This window comes from Bacillus rossius, chromosome 13 (assembly GCF_032445375.1).
Source record: "Bacillus rossius redtenbacheri isolate Brsri chromosome 13, Brsri_v3, whole genome shotgun sequence".
Classification (NCBI taxonomy): domain Eukaryota; kingdom Metazoa; phylum Arthropoda; class Insecta; order Phasmatodea; family Bacillidae; genus Bacillus; species Bacillus rossius.
Window position 1 is genome coordinate 3,285,980 of NC_086340.1, and position 24,182 is coordinate 3,310,161.

The window sequence follows — 24,182 nt, forward strand, 5'->3', positions numbered from 1 at the left end:
CAGCTGTCGCAACAAGCTCCGTAGTCACTGTATGGGAGGATGCAGCACCGTCCCGGACAGGAGGAAGCTTCCATGCCGTTACCTTTGAATATATATATACTGTATAGAAGTCGCGAGTGGATAGGATTTACTCTACATTTTTCAGAAGCGTATGATGAGCAGCTTGGGAACTTCACCGCTGCCGTGCGCTGCCGTAACGCCCGGTATCGTATCAGGTTGTTATTTGCACGTTAGAGCGCAGCACTGTCGCCCGCTGTCGTTTCCCCGCACCCCCCACCCAACATTCACGGCAGCTCAAGGTCGTTCAACAGGAGTTTGTGCGTCACAGAACTGTAGGGATGAGAGGTGGGGCAGAGGGTGTTTGAAGAGTTCGACACTTGTCCGCTAGGGACCACCACAAGTCGATGCCCTAGAGATGGTTGCGATTGCGGCGGTGAATTAACCAACTACCTCAAAACCGTATTAGAAATTTTAACCTGGGCTGGCGACTTCCATACAGTATATATATTCAAAGCCGTCACTCACGTTGATGACCTTCTTGTAGATCTGGGCCGGGACCAGGCACTCGGAGTAGGGGTACTCGGACGTCGCCATCTCCAGCATGCACATGCCGAAGGCGTACACATCCACACTCTCGTCGTAGTGCTCCTCGTACATCTCCGGGGCCATGAACTCCGGCGTCCCTACGGCGTGCCCGCAAACTTTCTCGACGCGTCGCATTTACCGTATTGGTCCGAACATAGGCCGACCCCTTCTACAGCACACTCAAAATCAGGGAAAGAATAAATTTTGTCCCCTTTCTGTAATGCCAAGGTATCTGCGATCTCCTTGTTCACTATAGAACATTAGAAATTTCTCTTTGGAATGCAACTGGATGTAAAAAAATCGCTGCTTTTTTATCTCTGTGTTTTGTTATTAAACAGTGTTAAAATGTCCACTAAGATGAATACACCAATCGATGAAAGTATAAAAAGAAAATGAGGCCATAGTGAAGAAATGTATAAAAGAAATGTTATTAAGAAAAGCAGAGTAAAGAATTTGAAAATTGGGTTGGGAAAACTGTTAAACCCCGTGCAACAGGAAAACCATGTGGGTAAGTGAGAGCTAAATTTCCTGTTAATTGTTTGAAAACATGAAACATTTAAGTTTTGATAGTAGACTTAATTGTGTGTTAAAATTGGTTGTTTCAGATGCCAAAAGCAGTGTTTCACTAAACTTTTTGATGACGATTACATCCATGCAATCCAAATCACGAAGACCTAGGGTGCAGAATGGAAAACCAAGAAAATATATGTACAGATATTATGTTTTGCAGAATAATAATTTGAAGGTTAGTGTTTGTAAAGCAGCATTTACAAGTACATATGGTATTGGAAAGAAGCAAGTTGAGCGATTATGCAGTCTTCTTTCTCAACGAAAGTCTCCCAAAGATATGAGGGGAAAGAATGAAAAGAGCAATGCTCTTCCAAAAGAAACGATCCAGCTCATACATGACCACATTGCATCTTTCCCAACTAAAGTCACGCATTATTCAAACACTGAAACCAGGTATTTGGACGCTCGTCTTAATGTTAAAATAATGCATGAAATGTTTTTGGAAAAATATCCTTCAAGTGGTGTAAAATACAAAATACTACCAGAACTACTTGTGAGAAACTTTTCCCTGAGGTTTGGACGACCACAGGTTGACACCTGTGAGCAAATGTGAGGAGTTGACAGTCAAAATAAAAAACACAACACTATGTGAATCGGCTAGGAGGGCAACTGTTGCAGAACTTTGTGTGCACAAAAGGCGCAGTGAAAAGTTTTATAGTAAGATGAAGGAGGTGGAAGAAATGTGTAAGGAACGAAACAATGTTCTTGGGATTTGCTGTGACTACATGCAAAACCTACCATTACCACATATACCTGTACAACAGATATTCTATTATAGACAGCTGTGGGTTAACAACTTTTGCATCCACAACCTAAAAACTGGCAAGGCACGATTCTATACATATCATGAAGGCATTGCTTGCAAGTCTCAAATGAGGTGTGTTCATTTCTTACACAATACTTAGAAACAGAAGTGTCTGAACAAGTGAAAGAAGTGCACATTTTCAGTGACAACTGCAGAGGGCAAAATAAAAATCATACAGTCATCAGGATGTTACTTGCACTAACAGATTTAGGTAAGTTTGATAAAATTGCACACTACTTTCTGCAACGCGGACATTCTTACCTACCACGTGACCGTGACTTTGGTGTTGTTAAGCGGTTAATCAAGAAAGTAGACAGGACTTACACAACCTATCAATACATTGAATTAATTTGCCAAGCTAGCAAACACAACAAATTCTCAGAGAGTGTGCTCTTCTGTGGATACTGGTAGGGGATTGTAGAGATTTGCCTGGATCTGTTCAAGCATCCACATTCATAGGCAACGACATCACAAAGCACATCTTCCACCTAAGAAAACCAGGCACGTGCTGTCCACCACTGCCATTTCATAATGCATACAGTGGCAAGGTTCCAATAAATGTTCGTAAATTAGAAGATATTGCTAAAGTAATACATTTAATACCATCAGAGTATTCAATGTTCTACAATAAAATATTGGAATGGCCCACTTCTGGAAGAGACATGAACAGTGATGATGAAGTGTAGGAAGAAAATAATTTTCTACAAACCTGTGAAGCAAATGCAAAACAATGACTAAGTTTTTGTTTGCACTACTATCATAAAACTTGAATAATCATTAACATTATAAAATAACCAATATGTTATTGCTGAAGAAGTGTGTGTTGTTTTAAAAAGATATCTTGACATGACTTATTCATGTATAATAAAAACTTCAAAATCTAGTTATACAAACAGCTATAATAATGTGTGTGTTTTTGTTCCCACCTGGTACTGTCATGTAACACATAAGACAACATTAGTTCAATAGCAGTAAAAGTGTACTATAGTAAAATAATGAAGACGTGTTAGTGTAGTGCTCTTTGTTAAAAAAGTTCATAAGTGCTTATACCTTTTTATGTATCATATTTCGTACTGGCCAAATACAGGAAGTATTTAAACAATGTATTTTAGGCTAGTTTTACACTTTGGTACAATGCAAACTTTCAAAATTGATATGCTGGTTAAGAGCTATTTACTGTATGAAGTATAAAAGTATATACTTCACAGCAGAAAAGGGATAAGTCCCATCACTATTAATTATTGTAAATGACTTATATCTATAATTGAAATGCATATTAGCCGAGAAATATATCACAATTCAAGTGTTCTTCAAGGCAGTAAATCTTGGTTCCCTAACTTTTAAAAATAAAAGAATTAATCAGTTTTTCTTTATTATCTCTGAAGTGGATTTTTTAGACTTAACCCCTTTCTGCAATGCACGATTCATTTACCGTATTGGTCCGAAGATAGGCCGACCTCAAAAACAGGCCGCGACCCCTTCTACAGCACACTCAAAATCAGGAAAAAAAATAAATTTCTAACTAACTATAAAATGTTTATCAGCAGCATATTACCACAATAACACTTCAACTAAGTTAGTATTTATTGAACTGGCAAAAATATTTGAGAGTTTATATTTCCATTTATCTTCACATTCTTTTGTAGTGGTGCCAAAATTTTACACGGCAACGGCTAAATTTTCATAAGTTCATAGAAATTGTGACGTAAAAACCATTTACCGTTAACGTTTAATTTTGACGTAAAAAAAAAAACCGAAATGGTTTCGTGTAAGACGTGTATGAATCAACCATAAAACAGCCAATATTGCAAATAGGTTTTATTGTTCTCCTTACTGTTGGTATGTACCGGTATTTGTTTATTCGTGTCGCAACTGCGAGTTGCCAACACTGGTGCCATTTTGTTTTTCCCGTGGTAGAAGAGTAAATAAAGCATACTACGGTAAATAACCGTACGAAAATTGTTGTTTTTACTGTAAATACAACATTTTACAAGCAAATAAAATTACTGCAGCCTGTTAAATACAGTTCAAAAATAACCAGACCAAGCTTTCAAAAGCTATGTGCTACAAGTGACCACATCTGTGTACTTAACTTAAAATATGATACGTTATTGGGGTTTAGTGTGTTTGCTAAATTTCTAAGTTGGAAAAATTACTAATTTTACGTTAAGTACGGCGTAATTTTAGGTCAATGAATCGTATATCTGATAACATTTTTATGCCATAAGTGATTCTCCTTAAAAAGTAAGTGTTTAATTATACTATTTTGGCTAGTGCCCCATTGTAGGCCGACTCTAGATTTCAAGGTTAACAAAACTGGCAAAAAAGGTCGGCCTATTTTCGGACCAATACGGTACGTTAAATGCACGGCAAAATCAACTTCAATTTTTTTTTCCTGCGTGTGTCCAAAGAGTACAAGCGTATGAGCATATGTGCTTCTGTCAAATTTTTCTCTCCAAATCAGGCCTGTGTGAACGTTTAGATCAATTAGAATTAGGGATGGGGCGAATCCTGATTTCCTCGAATCCAAATCCTAACTCAAATCCTTGACTGGAATTGCCGAATCTCGAACCCAAACCCGAATCTTTTAATAGATGATATCCACATATCTAATGTAAGTGAGATGTATTCTGCTTGCACTAAAAGTCTCTTGACTTTATCACATGTAGTTTGGTACATTTCTGGTATAAGTGTATATAAAGACAAAAATGTTTTCTTGAGAAATTTCAGTTTTAGTACAGATTAGCGGTTAGGATTTTTTCTATAAATAAGCTAGAGGTCTGCGAGCCTAAGAATTTTACTTCGAGCCGAGCTCGAGCTTTTGTGGTACAGTTACACTTTTGGGAAATTATTTTTATCTTAAACTTAGTATAATGTTTGAATAAAGTATTAAAATGAAGTGGGCTTATTCATTTTTGGGTAACTATTTACAGAGTGTGTTTACATTTTGCACTGCTAGAAAAAAAAATAACATTTTTTTTTCCATTGAATCTTACCTGTTTCCACTGGTTCATTAGTAACTGATATCATCCAACTAACATAACCAAGTATATGTTTGTGTAAATGTAACATATCTTTGGAAAAATTTCGTCCTTGTCAATTTTTCTAGAGTCCTTACTGAGCTTCAACAAACTTAGCACCAAAAATCATGTTGTTTAAAAAGTACATTCACATTGTTTCAACATTTCCACTTTTCAGCACAATAATTCTGAGAGAGATTGTCACAGAGTATTAAATTCTGTTCTTTAATCTATCATGCAGAACAATAATTTGTTCTGCACGTTCAGGAGTTAAATTAGCTCTACGATTGGAGATAGTGTTTCCAGCAAAAGAGAAGCGTCTCTTGCTGGCAACCTGCTTGGCTGGAATGCTTTAGTAAAATTGCTTAACCTCAAAATTAGTGTCATAAATATCTGTAACTGGTCATTAAAGTTTAATCAATTGAAAGTAATAAAAATAAAAGCATTTTACTTCATTCAATTTACACTTGCAAAAAAAAACATACACACAATAAACCTACATGGAAATTAGTCTTTTTCAATATCCTGAAGTCTGAAATATGTTTACTCATGTCATTAAATGTAGAGCTGTATTGAAGAAGCCGATTTTGCCAATATTTAGTTGAATCGGCATTTCTGCCGACTTCCTATACAGTACACTCGTTAATTTTCGGCCGATATTACTGAAAAACGAAAGCGACTACCATAACCTAAAAATCCACAAGTACCATTTTCACTTTTCGTAGTAGTACTGCATTCTTTCAGATCGCATTATTTCTTAGCAACATGTGCCAACCGTACATATCAAAGTTTAACATCCTTTTTTTTTTCAACAATGTTCTTTAATTTAATATGTCATAAATAAATAATACATTACTATCACGGTAAATATACATCTCAGTTGTTACGGTAACTATAGTGCAAATATGGTAGCTATCGTGCTTCTGTAGTAATTATGGTATTCTACAAAGAATCTTTAGTTCTTTTTATGGTATTTATCTTAAAATAACTATTGGGTTTGTACTGTAGTTATGGTACATCATCCATATTTCTTTGTATGTTGTTCATTTGTTTTTTCTTCATATTTACGTGCGCCATTATTTGAGACGGGAAGTTTCAGAAAAAATTTTAACGGACATTATATCACACATTTAATGGCGTAAATGATGAGACTTCGGGCAATTTAAACTCTTTATACGGAAAAACCTACCATGCGGGACCTCGTAAGCGAGTTTTACTGTATTTTTTATAAATAGTAACAAACCGAATCCTTTGACGAATCCTATATCAGACCCGCCGAACCTTCGAATCCCTAGGATTCGGCGGATTCGGCGGATATTGGATTCGGTCGCCCCATCCCTAATTAGAATACAAATATAAACATATTCTTAAAATGTGAATATCAAATTAATACAGCACAGTAAGGAAATTATTACGCAACGGTAATAGATGTGATGTTACGTTAATGGTTTTAAATACTAAAGCACAACTATTAAGTAAAAGTGAGATTCTGAGTAGAATTTTGTTTTTACAATGGTATCAAATTATTATAATTTCCCATTTCCTCATAATTTTTTTAACAATTTCAGGGCTTTTCAGCAAACGCAGGTGATCGCAACCACAATCGGCCAGTAATTATTGTAATGTCTTTCTCACAGAAACACGCGCTAATAACGTGCAAGATGTCTGTCATCCGTTAAGCAACAGAAGGTTAAACCAACATCGGAGCTTCACGGAACTTGTGCCGTGCAACATTGCCAGGAAGCGTTGCCAAGTTCTGAAAAGCATAATCTCCATGCTGTTTTGTGCGTGTATTACTCGGGTAAAAACGGCCGATGTCGGGTCCGTTTGAAACACCGGCTCTGCCCCAACGCACACGTCCCCGGGCTCTGAAGAGCTTGGTTCCCCCACCGTCGTGCAGTTTCCCCCTCCCCTCCCCACCCCACCCACTCCAGCCCCTCCTGGGAACACTGCCCAGAGCACTGACCGGCCACTGACCCCGGACTAAGTCAAGGCTAGCCTTAGGTCTTCAAAAATAACGCCCTGACCTCTAGCGGCAGAGTCAGCAACTGCTGCGAGTCTCGGGCAAACTTAAGTCTTCCCCCTGGCGACTCACGCCACAAGCAGTGCCCTGTAATTCTTCTGTGCAAGCTACACTCCAGACACTCGTGCGCAGCGCCTACCTATGACGGACTTGGCGAAGGACTGGTTCTTGAGCGTGGCGAGGCCGAGGTCCCCGATCTTGACGGAGCCGGTGGTGCCCGTGATGAAGATGTTGTCGCACTTCAGGTCCCGGTGGATGATGGGCGGGGTCCTGGAGTGCAGGAAGCTCAGGCCCTTCAGGATCTGCCGACACCACGACTTCAGCACCTTGGGGTTGATCTTCTTGAACCTCCGCAGGTACCTGCCGGGAACGCCGTTCCGCTTGCTTCAATCACACTACCCACCATTACGCACAGTGTCCCGGTTGTAACAGTTAAAATTTAAATCATACATCAAATTGAAGGTAAACTAACCTAGTCTGTCTTGAAAATGTTCAATATGTGAATCTTTAATTATACGGAACAAATCCAATTCTTCCCAAACACTTTAACTTTACACTTAGCCACATTTCATAACATTTTCAGACATCCCCTTGAATAGCGTAAAAAAGGGGTTCTAATGTACTTTAAGAAAACTATGTAAATAGCACGAACATAAATACAAAAAAATGGTATGTAGTTTTATACTCTTTACACGTATCAAACATGTATTCCATTTTAAGAAAAATACTATTGTGTCTCATTCCATTGAGTACAATGTACTTGCAAGCAGAGTTAAGCTGAAACTACTCACTCAAATAGGCTTGTTTTCGAGTCTTGGTCTATCTCTACTAGTAAAAGTAATTTATTTGTTCATGAAATTCCAGATTCCACACTTACCTTGCTAAACTGTAAACAATAAACCTTTGTTAAACTCAATGTAAAAGGAAATATCATCAGAGTTCAACATAAATACATGTGAACCAAACACCACTTACGTTTTCAGTGTTCCGGAGGTCATGAGTTCCGTAACCAGCACTATGTACTTCTTCTTCGTGAGTGTAACCTCCCAATAGTCATAAAACCGAACAATGTTTGGGTGCTGCAACCCTTTCAACATCTCGGCTTCCTCTCGAAATCGCAAACGTTCAGTCTTGTTCAATTTTTTCTCCTGAAAGACAGGATAAATACAATAAGATCTCATGTTTGTCAACTCAACTGGAAGAGGGTTCATCAAAATCAACTAACACTTATTGATTTACCATAATTTATTTTAATTAAATTTTGTGTAAAATGTAGAACATCTTTTCAAAGCAACAGAAAAGAAATTGTAAATTTAAAAAAAAAGTTTGTCTCAGATATACCTAGTTAATATAAATCATGTTGCAAAAAAAAAAAAGGCACTTCAGGGATGCTTTTAAGGGCCTAATTTGTATATAGTATGTCTCAGTTTCGCATCAAGTGGGCATTCAACATTCTGCGACTAGTACATTAGAACATGTACTGCATCAAAATACAACTTTTTGTATTTGATAATTTTATAACGCGTGGTTGAGTCTCTTTTAGCACGTTTTGAAAACACGTTTGGAAAAAAAAACCACGGTAGTTTGCATCCACTAGTGAGTGAGTGAGTTAGTGTGGTGACGACACGTGGACGGAGCACTGGAGGCACCATCGCCCCGGCTCGACGCACGGACCTCACCTGCAGCTCGCACCAGGCGACCGCCACGCCCGTCTGCGTGTCCAGGCCACGGTACACGGTCTTGAAGCTGCCGTGGCCGATCTCCTCCTCGAACTTGAGGAAGCGGTTGTCCGGGGACACGCCCACGGCCTTCTCCTCGTCGCCATCCTCCCGGGCGGCGCCCCCCGCCCGGTCCTCCTCGGGCGCGTCCTTGGGGACGGCCGCCGGCGGGACGGGCTCTACCTGCAGCTCGGGCTCGGGCTCTATCTCGGGCAGCCGCGCCCCCAGCTGGAAGGGGCCCACCGTCACCTCCGGGCTGGCATCGCGCGAGTCCCGGCTGCGCGGCCGCGGCGCGCGGGACACCTGCGCCGGACACCACACTCTGCACACTCACCACCTCGTCTGAGTGTACACACACTCACCACCTCGTCTAAGAGTACACCCACTCACCACCACATCTGAGTGTACACCCACTCACCACTCTCACCACCTCCTCGTCTAAGAGTACACCCACTCACCACACTCACCACCTCACCTGAGTGTACACCCACTCACCATGGGTAACACCGATTATCCTAGCGATCATCATCAATATATTCCACAAATTTACTTTACTTCAGGAAACTCAAAGACGTGAATGTCCGAGAGACACCAGGAGGACACTAGGCGAGGGGAGGCACCTTCTTGTCGTGAGAGCCGTGCTGAGCCGTGCTGGCGCCGACGGCGGTGCTGGTGGCCGGAAGAGGTGCGTTCACTTTGCGCCGGCTCCTGGGGGGTCGCGTGCGCTCCGTCACACGCGGCGCGGCCGGGGAGAAGGCAGAGCCGGTCGACACCGGGGCGTGCTGCGCTCGGTGGACGTCGTACCTGCAACGCCACCCAGCATCAGCCCCTTCCCGCCGGCGTCCGGGTGCTCGCAGGCACCGTGGTCCCCTTCCCAGGACCGAACTGGGCCCACTTAATCCCATTCCTTTGTTTATAGCCCTTGGGAAATAAATGTTGCAGTAGTTGGTAATGTGCAATCATAAGAAAAAAAACCATATTTAAAAAATAAAATCTATAATAGCTTAGATACCTCGAAATTAAAGCAAATAAATTTTGTCCCTTTGCACTATCATGTCAATATCAGGGTTCATGTGCCTCCCACCATGAGCTCAGGGTGATTCCACTTCCTCCGCCAGTGTGTCTACAATACCTGGCGAACCTATGTCAGGATATACTCAAGACCTTTAAATAAAATTTCGTTAGAATTTTTTTTATATCACAAGCTCATTTTTAAAAAACAATAAAACAATTTTTTTAAACAATATTTAATATTCGCAGAAACATGCCAATTTTCATAATTAAGTGGATTGATTCTATTTATATTTAACTTGAAACCACAAACTGAAATGAGGCATCAAAAAACGTAATGGAAGTGAGGAAACGGTTGCTGGAAATTAAAGAGTCATGATTTCAAGTACTAAGATGGCAGAATAGGCCAGCGACAAGGCGAAAAAACAATTTGCGAACCTGTTTCCACATTCCAAACACAATCACCAATGCGAAATGTTCTTGAACACAAAAGCGGTCGGTAAGGGAACGGAGCAGTTTCCTTCGTCCGGTGACTCCAACAAATGGCGGAGTTCACCTACACTTGAGAACAAGCTTCGCGCTAGCTGAGGAACAGCAGTAATAAAGCAAGTGCCTCTGGTTCGTGCACTTCTGGCGTATTAACTTTATCCCTACGTCCTACGACAAAAAAAAGGCAGAAATCATCTGTCAGCTACATATGTGCTGTGACTAATCTTGTCTCATCTCGATTGCTATCACACTATACAAGAAAAATGGCAGACAACCTGGGAAAAATGCCAAAAATTCAAAATACTTGCATTCCCTTAATTTATGATCTTAAATTACATGATCACAAACACTCTTACCATAAAAAAAAATAGCCTGGCTAACACTAAACCAGAAACAATTACTACACACACTACCAATTCTAAATAAAATACCTGAAACAAACACTCAATATTTATACCAGCGATTTATGTTTTTAAGACCACGCCACATGTTGGGACTCAATCAAAATAAAATTGTTAAATTTTAATACCCATGCATAAAACCACAATAGTGTCAAAATCCTTTATTGTCACGCATCTTGCCTCTTGAACAGCTTGGACCAGATGCTCAATACCAACTCTCTCCCCAAATATTTATTGGAAAAAATTTTTTTAATTGGCATGCTAATTTGCAGCCACCCATTCAAGGTACTACTGAATTAATGTGTGTGTGTGTGAATGGCAATATCATAAATGGAAATATATTTTTTTTGTTCTTATATTAAATTATTAATGTAATAATTTTTTTTACATCAATTATGTAAGTATTAAACTACAATTGTATTAGGTAGCCATTAAAACTGATCAATTATTATTGTACTTCATTATTATGCAAATTTGTTTGATTGCAATTATTTTGTGTTGTTTACACGTCATTGTGTTTGGCACTGGTTCAGTATGAGACGTTTCATGCTTAACTGAACCAAAATACTCACAAAAATTAATAAAAAAAAATTAGATAATATAAATAAATGCCTTATTTAATTGAACTTTCCAAATCAAACCTAGTTATTATTACCAGTATCTAAAATATTTGTAAATGTACAAATAACAATAAATGTAGTAACAAATGACAATAGAATTTGTTTAAAAAAAATCATTGAACATGACCTAGTTTAAACTAAAAAGTCACATTTAGGCCCATTTCATAAAAATCCCACCAAAACTACTCTTATTGGACAGTTGTGGGAGAAAAGTTTTGAAAGAACAACTGAATATTATTTTCTCATTTGTAAAACTCATGCTGAACTGTGTTTGGCATTGGAATTATAGCAATTAAACTTGGCTGGAATTATGTAGGAAAAAAATTTTTTTATTTTAAATCACGACATTTTGAAATAAAAAAACTTTAATGCTCTATTCGCTGAAATTTTTCTTAAATTTGGTAATACCACAAAAATATTTCCTATTTACTTTAATCACACACCAAAAATGAGAGACATAAACAAACTAAATATTTACCAATATAATTGACTAGCCAAGTGATCCTGCATTTATTTATTTTTAATTTATTTTCTTAGCACCCAATAGACTCAGTTGATCAGCAGTGGCTCTCTGAATATAGGGCTTGTCAACATGGTTACAATTTTTATGAAATATGTGTTAATGATTACATGCACTATTTCTAATATATGTACAATAAATACATTAGCTAGCATAAGAGTTGTATTACAACTTTCTAATAATGGATGTTATGGATATTAGCGTGCGAGCGGGTGTGACAAACACAGGTGAGGGTTACCTGTATATGACGAAGGGGTGGGACAACGGCATGCTGTGGCAATCCTTCCCCACCTGACACGCGAGCACCGCGCCGCACAGCAGCATCCTAGCCGACTGACCTCATCACCCAATCACACACACTGCCGCCACGAGGTCGCCGGCTGGCGTTTCTTCCACACGCACGCACACACACTCGCGCGCGCACGACGCTCTCTTCGCCAATTTAGCCATCACCCGCCGACACTCAATTTGGCAGACGGGGGCTCGCTCGGAATACCTAACTACCGAGGCTTCTTCCACCGCAGCACGGCTACATCTCTCTCTCTCTTTCTCTCTCTCTCCTAACAGCGCACACACACACACACACACACACCTCACAGTTTACGATAGCATGTGTTCAGTCCTGCTTGCACAACACACAATGATTTTCTAAACACAAGCTTCAGTTGAAGTGAAACACGTTCAGTTTCTTCGATCTTCCGCCAGATCAAAACCCACCACATAATACTAACTACCGACCGTACCAGCAAGCCACATCACACAAGTGATAACCAGTACATGATAATAATAACAACGGCTTGATTCATCTTGAAGTGATTCAACTTGGAGTAAACTCTCTTATTCCGATAGCAAAACTATTCACTTGAGAACAAACCGATGTCTACAAGAGTAAAACAAGCGAGCCATGGTTCTTGCAGGACCACAACTGGAGGTGAGAGGAGTTGGCAACACTGTATTCCCCTGAACTTGAGAGGACGATAGCGGGGGGGGGGGGGGGGAGACTTACTGCAAGGCGAGCAGGAAGACGTATGGTCCCCAGCACCCGACTCTTAAGGTCAAGGTCGGCATCATGTGACACTCTAGCTCGTGCTGGTAACGTTGAGCCGTGGCTGGCACCACCTAGCCACAGACCTGTTAACCTTCGCCATGGGCGCCGCGTTTCCCCCCACCAAGTAACGGGATACACTCCCGCCACGCTCCACTGAACTACTGTCTACTGTACACATAGCCCAGTCCACCCAACACCTGGTGAACCAATATCGGGACTTCTTCAGGACCTTCCAATAACATTTCCTTACAACATTTTACATCAAACTGTAATTTTTTTTTATGTACACAATAAGTAAAACTAGCTCTATAATTCAAAGGAACAGGCAGATTTTTGTGTTAGGAAATTAAAACTTTCCAGAGATAACTTAAGCAGATGGTCTCTAAATACTAATAATAATGTACAACTATTAACTGAAGTGGGGCATCACAAAAATAAAATGCTGTTTACCAAAAATGTGCTTTACCTTGAAGACGGACGGACGGACGGACGGACGGACGGACGGACAGGGACAGACGGACAGGGACGGACGGACAGACGGACGGGACGGACAGGACGTACGGACGGACGGACAGGGACGGACAGACGGACGGACGGACAGACGGACGGACAGAGATGGACGGGATAGACGGACGGGACGTACGGACAGACGGGACATACGGACAGACGGGACGGACGGACGGACAGACGGACGGACAGAGATGGACGGACGGGACATACGGACAGACGGGACGGACGGACAGAGACGGAGGGACAGACGGGACGGACGGACGGACGGGACGGACGGGGCCCGGCGAGAGCTACTCACCGCTGCCGGCCTCGGGACTGCAGGAAGCCGCGCACCGCGCCCAGCACGCTCCTCTTCCTCGTGGGGCTGGGCTCGGCGCCCGAGTGGGCACTCGCGCTGCGGGCGCGCTTGCTCGCGGCCGCGCCGCCATCGCTCCGGTTCCCCGACGCACTGCTGGTCGCGCCTCCGGCCGCCGCGCTGCTGCCTCCCTTGTGGTTGTCTAGTGCCTGGGAGCTCGAGCTCACGTTATTGTTCCCGCTGCGCACCTGCAACACCCGCCAGCCGTCTCTCGCTCACCTTCGCCGCTGTCTCTCAGTGGAACCGACAAGCAACATAACACACCGAGCATCACGCAACCAAGCAGCATTTTGCGAAAACTAGATTCAAACAATACGAAAAAAGCAATCTTTTAATGCTTGAAATTCAACTGATGTTATTTCCAAACAAAACATTTTCACCAAAGTGGTTCGGGGAAAATGAATTTAATTTTTTTGATTTACTGTACATCTCTTAATGAATCTTTTTTTTTTTGAAAACAATAATGATCGCTTATTTATTTTAATTTTTATGAATGTATCTGTTTTAGACCAAATTATTACAAATTCTTTAATGTATAAATGCAACATATAAATAAAACCATAAAATCTCGTGTCTAATTATTACTTCTGTTTGTCTGTAAAAATACTTTGCATTGTATACATGATTCTGATTAATCTATCTATACAATTTGAAATTTAAAAAAAAAAAAGTTAACCCAGGGTAGCAACACAAATCTGTAATGAAATTTCCCTGACCAAAATTTTAATTTCCTTGATTTATTTTGTTTTAAATTTTTTTTTTTTTTTGTAAAAAAATATAAAGAAAACCCAGCCTCCAACATCCCCAATGCTGGCTAATTCTCTCGTCACTTTCTTTAATCAAACAGATAATCGAATGTTTTATTTCATAGCGCATGTGTGTGTATGACAGCCTATACACTAAAACACCGCCTGGGAAAATAAATATGCTTTAACAGTCTGGGTGTTGCAGTCTATAAAATAAGGGATTTCATTATTTTCCAGGATTTCTAGTAAACTCTTTGACTTTCCCTGAAAAATTACAATTATTCCAGACTCATCCCTTATTTCCTCTGACTTTCCAGAAGTTGGACAACCTGTAATCGTTTAAGCACACATTACGACACTGTACTCTGCTTCAACCATTATTTCACATGTTGATGCTTCGCATTCTTTCATTTTGACTTTACAAAATCAAGAGTCATTCACATTCTTAAACTGACTCGTGATCAAATCTTGGTGGATCCAGTACGCCACGATGCGCCAATCATGACTGTCCAGTAGGACGAGAGCCAACAACAATAATCTAGTCACACAACTAACATAAACATGATATTCTTAAAATATGGAAGGGTATTTTAACTAAATGGATTTTCGTGGTTTCATCTTTTGTTGATAAATCATTGCACATGTCAATTATAAGATGTTTAATGGAATTTTCAATGGAAGTTAAAGTGTAGTTAATCAAATCATTCCACAACGCCCCACTCCCGTGGTATTCATTAACTATGCTGTCCAGTATAATTTGTAACTGCCCTAAGCTATTTCAGTGTGCTGTGTAACCGGATAATTATTTCGAGTTACTATATTTTCAAACTTCTGACAACTTTCTTCATTTTTTCTGACTAAAGCCACATTTTTGAGTGGAATTCGTGACTAACGGCACGTTATTTGTACACTTTCCGACTAAATTGGCCACGGTAATATTGCAAACTGCACCTTCAGATCGACGGGACAGTAGAACCTCGGTAACTCGGATCCCCAGATACCCCGGACCAATTCGCGGGAAGAAATCAACAAAGATGATGAAACTGCGAAACCCTCGCACGATTACCAGAGAGAGAGAGAGTTTTGGAACGCAAAGAAACATTTAATTAGCATGTACGTGCATTTTGAAATGCACGAATGATTGGTTCATTGTGCCATGCATGGAGCGCGTGGGCAACATGACCTCATGAGCTCCTCCTGTAGCGCGACACTTACCCGGTGAGTCTTGCTCATGGCCCGGACCAGGACGCCTGCGCTCTGCCCCCGGCCGCCGCCCGCCGCCCCGCTCTCCGAGGCTGGCCTGGGTATCGCTACAGCTAGCCACTCGTTAGCAAGGGCTACAGCAGAGCAATGTTACAAAAGTGACGGTACTTTGGGAATGACTAACATCGAATTGTTAATAAATATAAAATCTAGTCTACGGTTATTGATATGTTGAAGCATCTTCTGGCCAGATAGATTTTTTATTTTTTTTTTTTTTTTTTTAAGAAATTAAAAATTAAATTAAGATAAGTTTAAGAAGTAAGATGGTGAAGGTTGCTAGAATTCTTCTATGTGTCTTGCATATTTTCTTGATAGAATTCTGAAAAAAAAAAAAAAAAATGCAATAGTGTCAAAACCAATATAAAATTAACAAAGTCTTTGCACTGGGTGCCATTAAAAGAACTATGGTAGTGCAATACAAACAACTAATGTACATATATGAATTATGTAGAGCATAGTGGATTTTCTGATGTAGAATGTTCAAGTACTCCAAAAGAAATGAATACTTACGGCCACTTAAAACACATCAGCATTACAGTGTGGCATGTATTTGAACGTGACAAGAGAAAGTCGAAATGTATATCTGAAGTGGAGCCTGACTAAATGAACTACTATGGTCTGCTGTGCTCGTGTGTTGTAAACCCCCTCGTGTGCACAGAAAAAAACGACCAGATGCATAAAACACGAGCGATTCACGGTGACATTAAATTTAAGGAGTGGTTGGTGAACCCAGTGCTGACGGCCAATAAGGAGTTACAAATACAGTCCTGGGGGTCGAGACAAGAACATAATATGGACATATTACACAACCAAGGGGAACATTGTAACAAGTAAATTTAATCTATGAAAGTGGCAAGGTTTGTTTTTAACAACATCCACCAGGTCCGAATAGAAAGAAGAAATATGCTTCAATTTAACTGCACGAAAATTGACAATTCAGGTCATTTTGAGTTCCAATCTGAAAGGTTTGGGAACAACCCATCTACAATAATTAGGGACAAGTTTAAATAGTTTTATTTTTAGGGAATTTTAGTTTTTAAAAACAGAAGATTACGGCAATTTTTTTTTATTTTTTTAAATCTGTTTATTCATAACTATAGCATATTATTAAACAAATATAGCACTTAAATGGGTTTGAGTTATATATATTGCATTTTTTCAAATTAAAATAATTTTTAAAAAATTTGTGTAACTATTCAGAACAATAAAAATAAATTGTCAAGTATTTGTGTGATTGTAAAATGTGCTGTAATAATATAAAACTGAGTTACTACTGAGTTACAAAATAAAAAAAAGTTTAAAAAATTCCAATCTTTTTAATACATACATTTTTGTACAAATTTCCTGCTAAATAAATTACATTCAATGAATTCATTATATCAAAAGATAATATTTTGTAATTAAAGTGCTGTCAAACTGCCAATTGATTTTAATTTTTTAGTTACATTTTGGTGCTAAATGGTGTATTAACTTGCATTTCTGTTTATGTTGAATAGACATGCCTTGCGGTATTATTTCGGTTTTATCGCAATTTACCATATAATCTTGTCCTTACTTATGACTTATTCCAGCACTTATTTAACTGACATACTGTACAGATAAAAACATTTTTTTTGTTTACTCAATAGAAACTTTGTAACAAAATCAAAATGTTCAACGACTGCTACAAAAGCTAGTATTCCGTATTTTAATTGTTTCAAGTTGATAGTGTCAGTATATGTAGTGATGGTGATGTGATTATTGCATTTAGGTGCCCAGCCATCGTCGCAGGGAGATGGACGGAAACGAAACGAGTAGGACAGACTAGGCGGGGTGATTCTGTGGTGGTCTCCACTGCCTTCTGCCGCGTGGAGGTTCAAGGACCACACGGCACTCGGTCCGGACCTGGGGCCTGTCCGATAGCTGAACCAAGGGCGACGGTCCGAAGGGCCGTGAGGTGGGACATCACGTGAAGCGCCGCTACGCCAATCATAACCAACTCTAATGAGACGCGCCGTGTGAGGTGAACCGAAGCGCAAGCACGGACGCGGCACGACGGCTTCTCGGCGCCCGGAGGAGAGAAGCGGAGCGCGCCTCGCACTCTCCTGGCCCGGTGCACACGAGGCCCAAGGTCAAACTGATGACGGCCAATTACAGTCCGCTCACACAGCGGCTGTCCCGCCTGGCCGGGAGCCCACAGGTGATTGAGAAATGTAACGGAGGTGAGGTGTGGTGGTAGTCACGCCCCGCCGATCCCCGCCGACGAATACCAAAACTAACTGTTCCACAAGTCAGGCGTTTTGTTCACAGATTGGACCTGTTCTAGGGATTCCACTCCAGCCAACAGCAATAAAACATTTGTAAATTACTATACGAGAGCATCCACAATTAAAAACTTTTTTTTTATTTGTTGGGAAAATTCAAAACAGACAAGAAATTATTTAAATCAAAATAATTTCTACCTATTTTGTAATATATATTTTTTTTAATCACAGGAATAAATTACATTATGAACTATAATGCACACACATATTTATTTCTACTATTTTACTAGTAGTTATATTTATCACTAATTAATTAGTGCAGAAAAATGTTTTTTTTTTTCCTCTCTATAGAAACATAATTAGATCAGCTTTTGCAATAAGAACTGCCATTGTACGACGGAATTCTTTCTTAATGATAAGTACGGTAGCACATGCTAAATGTCACGTTAGAAAGCAATCTGCATTCCATGAAAATAGTTAAATGCTATCCTTGTATTGCTAAACAATGGCTATGCTAATCAAAAGAATAGTTATCTCAAGAAAAAAAAGAAAGAATTTTTAGTTTGACGCTGCACCAGACAGCTAGCCTTCCTAAGCACACATGCTGACACGCGCTCAAAGAAATGTACTGGAAGCAGTAGTCATGTGGGTTAAAGTCACGTCCCGGTCAACAAGTAGAACAAATGTTATTTATAGCTATCATTTCTCTTGGAAGTCGGCCCACTATCTGTTTGTCACCAGCTCCGGCAAACATGGCCATAACCATCTCCAGGTTCAAAAACCTGGCTTGGAGCGAGTCTGAATTTAATGCTGAAAACGTCGAGACAGCCTTTGTGTAGGCAGCCAATTATTAAACCTCGATTCCAAAAACAACATTAACTGCGGAACTAACAAAACTAAAAATTAAGACAGTTAAAATACATTTTCTGAAAATTTGTGTTAAAGGTATCATACCCACCCAGATATCCAAAAGAGTAAATATTAAAAGTTACATATTAGTAGATGTAGGCAGCGAATACCTATGCATTTTGCAACAGTACTAATATTATTAATTTAAACTACACAATTTAAAAAAATTTACTTCAAACTTGTATTTTTAACTTCAAGTAGGGGCAAGATTATATGAAGAATTGCAGTAAAACAAAAATAACACAGAAAAGCATGTCAGAACACAACATAACATCGAAATGCAAGTTAATACAACAAAAAGAACCTAAATGCAATTTATATCATGAAGTTCAGTAGCAAATAACAAAATCTTCAAAAATTTTTATAAAAAAGTAATCTTTTAATGTTTGAAATTCATGGAATTTCTGAACGAAAAATTATACCAAAGTGAAATAATTTTTTTTCAGTGTGCATCTTATCGAATCACTTTTATACCACACATTATCTCTAATTGTTTTTTATTGTTCTGATTTAGACTAATTCATTACAAATGATTTTATCATAAAAATGCAGCAAGTTAAATTTACCACTATTCTAATAGAGTAGGTATTACAAAACTAAAAAAAATTAATACGGAAATCCTCTGTTTTAAAAATGAAATTGGACTAAAAAATAAAACCATAACACCTTGTTTCTACCTGTAAGATGTTAGGACGAACACTCGAAAATACCTCAGTTGCACTTTAGACGCACTAGAGAGCATCGCACATCACAAACACCACATGCAAAAAATGACCGGTGTTTTCTTTTTTCAACTGTTCCCAAACGACCACAAACAAAACAGGGTGTCTGCACAAACCTAGTGGATCAATCTCGGGACTGTTTGTGATCAGTGCATCGTGACCATCAATTCAAGATGACTATTTGAATTACATTTTTTTTTTTTTTAATTTTTAATTTTTATTTTAATGGTGTACACAGGCAATGTCCTGGGATGAGGTTAGTCACGAAGATATCAAAAAGCTGCGTGACCGTTCATTTCGGAGCTTTCTGGTCACCAGTCGCGACCGGTCCGACAGTTCCGAGACACCCTGGAAGGAGCAACTGTGCACTCGGCGACGGCCCGTTACCTGCCTGGTCGCCGCGCCGCGGGTTCCTGGCTCAACTCATCCCTCCGCCCCCCTCGAGAGGCACGCCTCCGGCGAGCCGGTAACTGAACGTGTGCGGCAAACTGGACACACACGTCAAGCCGTTAGCCCCCGCAACTCACCTCCCGCACAGGCAACAAACACTTTCCCACACGCTTGCAACTCCATCACAAAACTACATCAACCACAGGGTTCCCGCTGAAATACGACCGTCTAAACTCGTGACCTCATCACGTCCATCCAAACCGGCGATGGTACAGACTCATCCAAGAAAATATAATAAATTCAAAAACTTGCGACACACTTGCAACGCCCGGCCGCGGTTATCGGAATTCGCCAGGTGCTGGTTAGCAAAACACAATTCACGCAGGAGATATCAACGAAACCAATGAAAATTCCTCTGCATGGAGCCATCACAAAGTAGGTAAATCATTGTTTGCATTGGGCTAGAGCTTTCAGTTATTTTAATCGGACGAGATGAACTTCAAGTTTCCTGCACAGCAGACTGGTCTTGAGACTCCGTGGCAGCTAGGAGCTGACCGTCAGAGTAAGACAGCGCAGCATTAGGCCACAGAGACACTGGCGGCCAACACCAGTCCTATTCTTCCCGCGTCCCTATCCTCTGCAGCCAATCAGGGACTCACTCGCTTCTGTACAAACAATCCTTTACTTCTGTTAATGACTTCGCGAATTTATATACGTTACTAGCTAATGCCCAGCATTTGTTGCTATGCCAATTTCAAATTTTTTTGTTATTAGTTTGAAATAGGTACATATATACAAAGCATCTCTCTATATCTCTCCGTGTATGTCCCTCTATAAATCTCACTATATTTCTCTATATATAAAAATTTCTCTTTAGGTATATATGTATCTATGTTTCTATCTATATCTTTCTACATCCATAAATATATATCCCTCTGTCTCTATCTCTCTATATATCTGAAATCTCCCTCTACCTCTGTATGCCTCTGTATACCCCTTTCTATATCTTTATCTCTCTCTGTCTGTATCTTTCTGTCTATATATCTTTATCATTACAGAACAGAAGATGAACACAAAATTTCATTCATATTACTTTTTACCTATCTATATTTTTATCTATCTGTTTACCTGTCACAGGTGTGACTTAGGTATATAAAAACACGCACGTATTATAACACAACGTTGTGTCAAAATTTCAAAGCAATCGGTGAAGAACTTTCCGAGATTTAAGATATTGAACAAACTAACATTTACATCTGCATGGATTACTACCTCGCAGTATGGGCGGTGGAAGAGCAATGGCAACTGCAACCCCTTCTCTTCCTTGTCGCTGAGCTCTCAGCTCTCCTGGGACAGGTGACGTGCTCTCGTTTCAAATTAAAATTTTTCATCAAGATGAAAAGGACTGCAATGTTGGGTGCACTGCAAGATGTTAGGTGCTGACAGATGCAATGACACTTCGTCACAGAAACCCTTCATGATTAATCTGCAAGTGGAATAATGCTGCACTGGCCATTCGAAATAAACACTGTTGATACACAAGTACAATTCAGGCAATGTTCATTTTGCGATGATGAACTCTGAATTTATTTGATTGTTGGTTTCAAAGGTGCTCATATTAGAATGGATGTGCTGGAGAGCATTACAAATACACAAGCCTTAAAAGACTTTCTATAATAAAAAAAAGTCTTAAAGACCAGAACTGACGTACCTACAATGGAAACTTAAGACTGAAATATTAACCAATATCTCTTGTCGCTGATTGATTAAAGTACTATGCATCCAATTTTTTATAAAATTAGTTCACAGTGTTTTTTAGTATAAAACCATGATTATACAGCAAGAAAACATTAATTATCCAAAGGTATGTATGTTTCATGAGAACTGTGCTATGCTGGTTGGTGTAGAAGGCCACGTTTGTTTACTCTGCTGTGTTCTAACGTTCCCGCAGTGACGCCTCTCTTAGCAGCGCATGCTTAAGTGCCAGGACTCTCACGTTGCAGTGTTAATTTCAATGAGCCAACACCACTCACGACTCGCTCTCTCACCGCACTGCACTCTCACATTCCTCACGTTCATCTAGATGAGAACACGAACCGAGAAGTTAACGAACAAGATGATCCAGCAGTAAAGACACATACGCCAAGGACACCCCTTGGAGACTCATAGGGCTCCTCAGATCTGCACAAAGGGCCCTGGCGTCTCATAGCGACCACAGTTGCCTCAGCATGTTACGTCGAAAAAAAAAAAATAAAACAAAAATCACATACTGAACTGGTACCACCCTTCCATAGTTATCGGAATTCACTATGTTCCGGCTAGCAAAGCACGATTCACGTAGGATAAATCAATAACAATATAATTTATTTTACATATTCCATCACTGTTTACTTTAAGTCTAGTACATATGCTGGACATACCATATTAGTAGAGAAAAGATTTTTATGGTTTTATTTTTAATGAAATTTGTTTATAAGAAAAGACAGCATATAGCTTAACAAATATGGTACTTGAATGTTCCATAATAGTAATTCCTTCAAAAAAAAAAGCATAATTTTGATTGGTACCTACATGCTGCAACTTTTCAATATAATAATTTGTAATAAGCATGTCTAACTTTATGGAACACACAAGATAAATCTGTTAAGTATTTCTAAGTTTGAAAAATATTTTAAGGACATAATGTAAAATTGAGTTAACTATAACAGTTTAAAGATTTAAAAAAGTTAACTTTTTAAAATCTTTTTGTATGACATAAATGTCATCCTAAATAAATTACTTTCATTGACTTTTGAAAATGCTGATTAGTTTAATTTGGCTGCTTTTTGATGTATTAACTTGAATTTTGGTGTTATATGGTTTCGGAGTTGTTTCGGTTTTATCACAATTCACCATATAATCTTGCCCCTACATATTAGTGATTTTCTTCACACCATAAGTATGGTTAGTTGTCTCTCCTGCCAAAATGGCATTACACAAAATAGCAATCCATTTTTTTGTCTCTCTGACACTGTAACAACTCCAACAATAAAAATAAGCACTTCTGAACCTGTATTCATTGTAATTTTCCCTCCCTCCATGTTCTGTATATGTGCATAAACTTGCCCTTTATTTTGGATACACCTGCAACTTTTATTATTCAGTATCATGACGTTTCCTAGTAAGTAGGGCACCATACTGTAGTAAGTTGTAACGTCTACACACATAATTTTTTTTATGATGAAATATCTGTCATAAGCAGAAAATAGGAGGGGGGATTATAGTCTAGTTTATGATACAGAAAAAGTATAATATTAAAAAATTTAAATACTTGAAGAATAGTGTTTTTGTTGTTCCCCTCCCAAAACTCACATATTCTTGCGCAAGTCCCATAAGAATGTAGAGGCAGTAATAATGTAAGAGAAACCATCTTGGTGATAACAGTATTGTTATGGTATTGAGATTCAGACACTCCAGTCAAAAATAATAACTAGAGACCCGGAAATTTCGCAGATTCGTCTGGCTTCAGAGTAGAATTTAAAATAGTAGGTGTGTTCAACCCATGTTTGCTTTCACATTGGTTTGTTTCTTAGCGAGAGCATGTTTATCCTCGTTAAATGGCACTACCCGATTCGCTTACTTCTCTCCTAGCTGTACGGTACGTCGTTGGCTCACGGTCATAGAGGGGCGTGTCCAAGTAACTGCGGGCCAATCATGAACACAGTGCGAGAGTGTGAAGGTTTGCATTCTAACTTGCGACTAAATGAATGCGCGAAATTTCTGTGTGTCTAATAATAACCAATTAAAATATAAAAACGTGATTTCCCTCAATATACTAAAATAGGTGAGATTGTAGTATAGAATACAATACCCGGATATATGAACATTATGTTATAAACTAAAATAGGTAAGGCTATAGAATACTTTACGATACCCTAGACATTCAAATCAAATTGTAATGAATAATTATATTATACATGGGGTATCACAAATTATACTAAACTGGGAGAGATTTAAGTATACAATAAGATACAGTGGGAAATATATCTTTGGTATCATGTTCTATATTTAGTAAGGTCAGGCTGCAGTATGTAATACAACACTCGAAAGTTAATTTCACAAAAAAAAAAGCACGTGAATGCTCCTCGCCTAAAACAATATTCTCGTACTTGTCCCGTAAGAATGTAGGGATGGTAATGTCAGCACCACCAAGCTGGTGACATCATCAATAGACTACTCCCAAAAATTAAATACA

General features: G+C 39.3%; 1 protein-coding gene across 1 annotated transcript in view; it reads right to left on the reverse strand.

Annotated features, from left to right (window-relative positions):
• LOC134538582 (uncharacterized) overlaps window positions 1–24,182 on the reverse strand; it is a 76,407-nt gene that overhangs the window by 50,738 nt on the left and 1,487 nt on the right. Inside the window, exons 2-9 of the mRNA XM_063380007.1 lie at window positions 19,946–20,046; window positions 15,637–16,003; window positions 13,619–13,863; window positions 9,342–9,525; window positions 8,683–9,024; window positions 7,979–8,151; window positions 7,143–7,363; window positions 526–683 (exon numbers count right to left, since the gene is read on the reverse strand). Of these exons, the coding sequence (XP_063236077.1) occupies window positions 526–683; window positions 7,143–7,363; window positions 7,979–8,151; window positions 8,683–9,024; window positions 9,342–9,525; window positions 13,619–13,863; window positions 15,637–15,654 (1,341 nt within the window). The 5' untranslated portion in view covers window positions 15,655–16,003; window positions 19,946–20,046. The remainder of the gene's footprint in view (window positions 1–525; window positions 684–7,142; window positions 7,364–7,978; window positions 8,152–8,682; window positions 9,025–9,341; window positions 9,526–13,618; window positions 13,864–15,636; window positions 16,004–19,945; window positions 20,047–24,182) is intronic.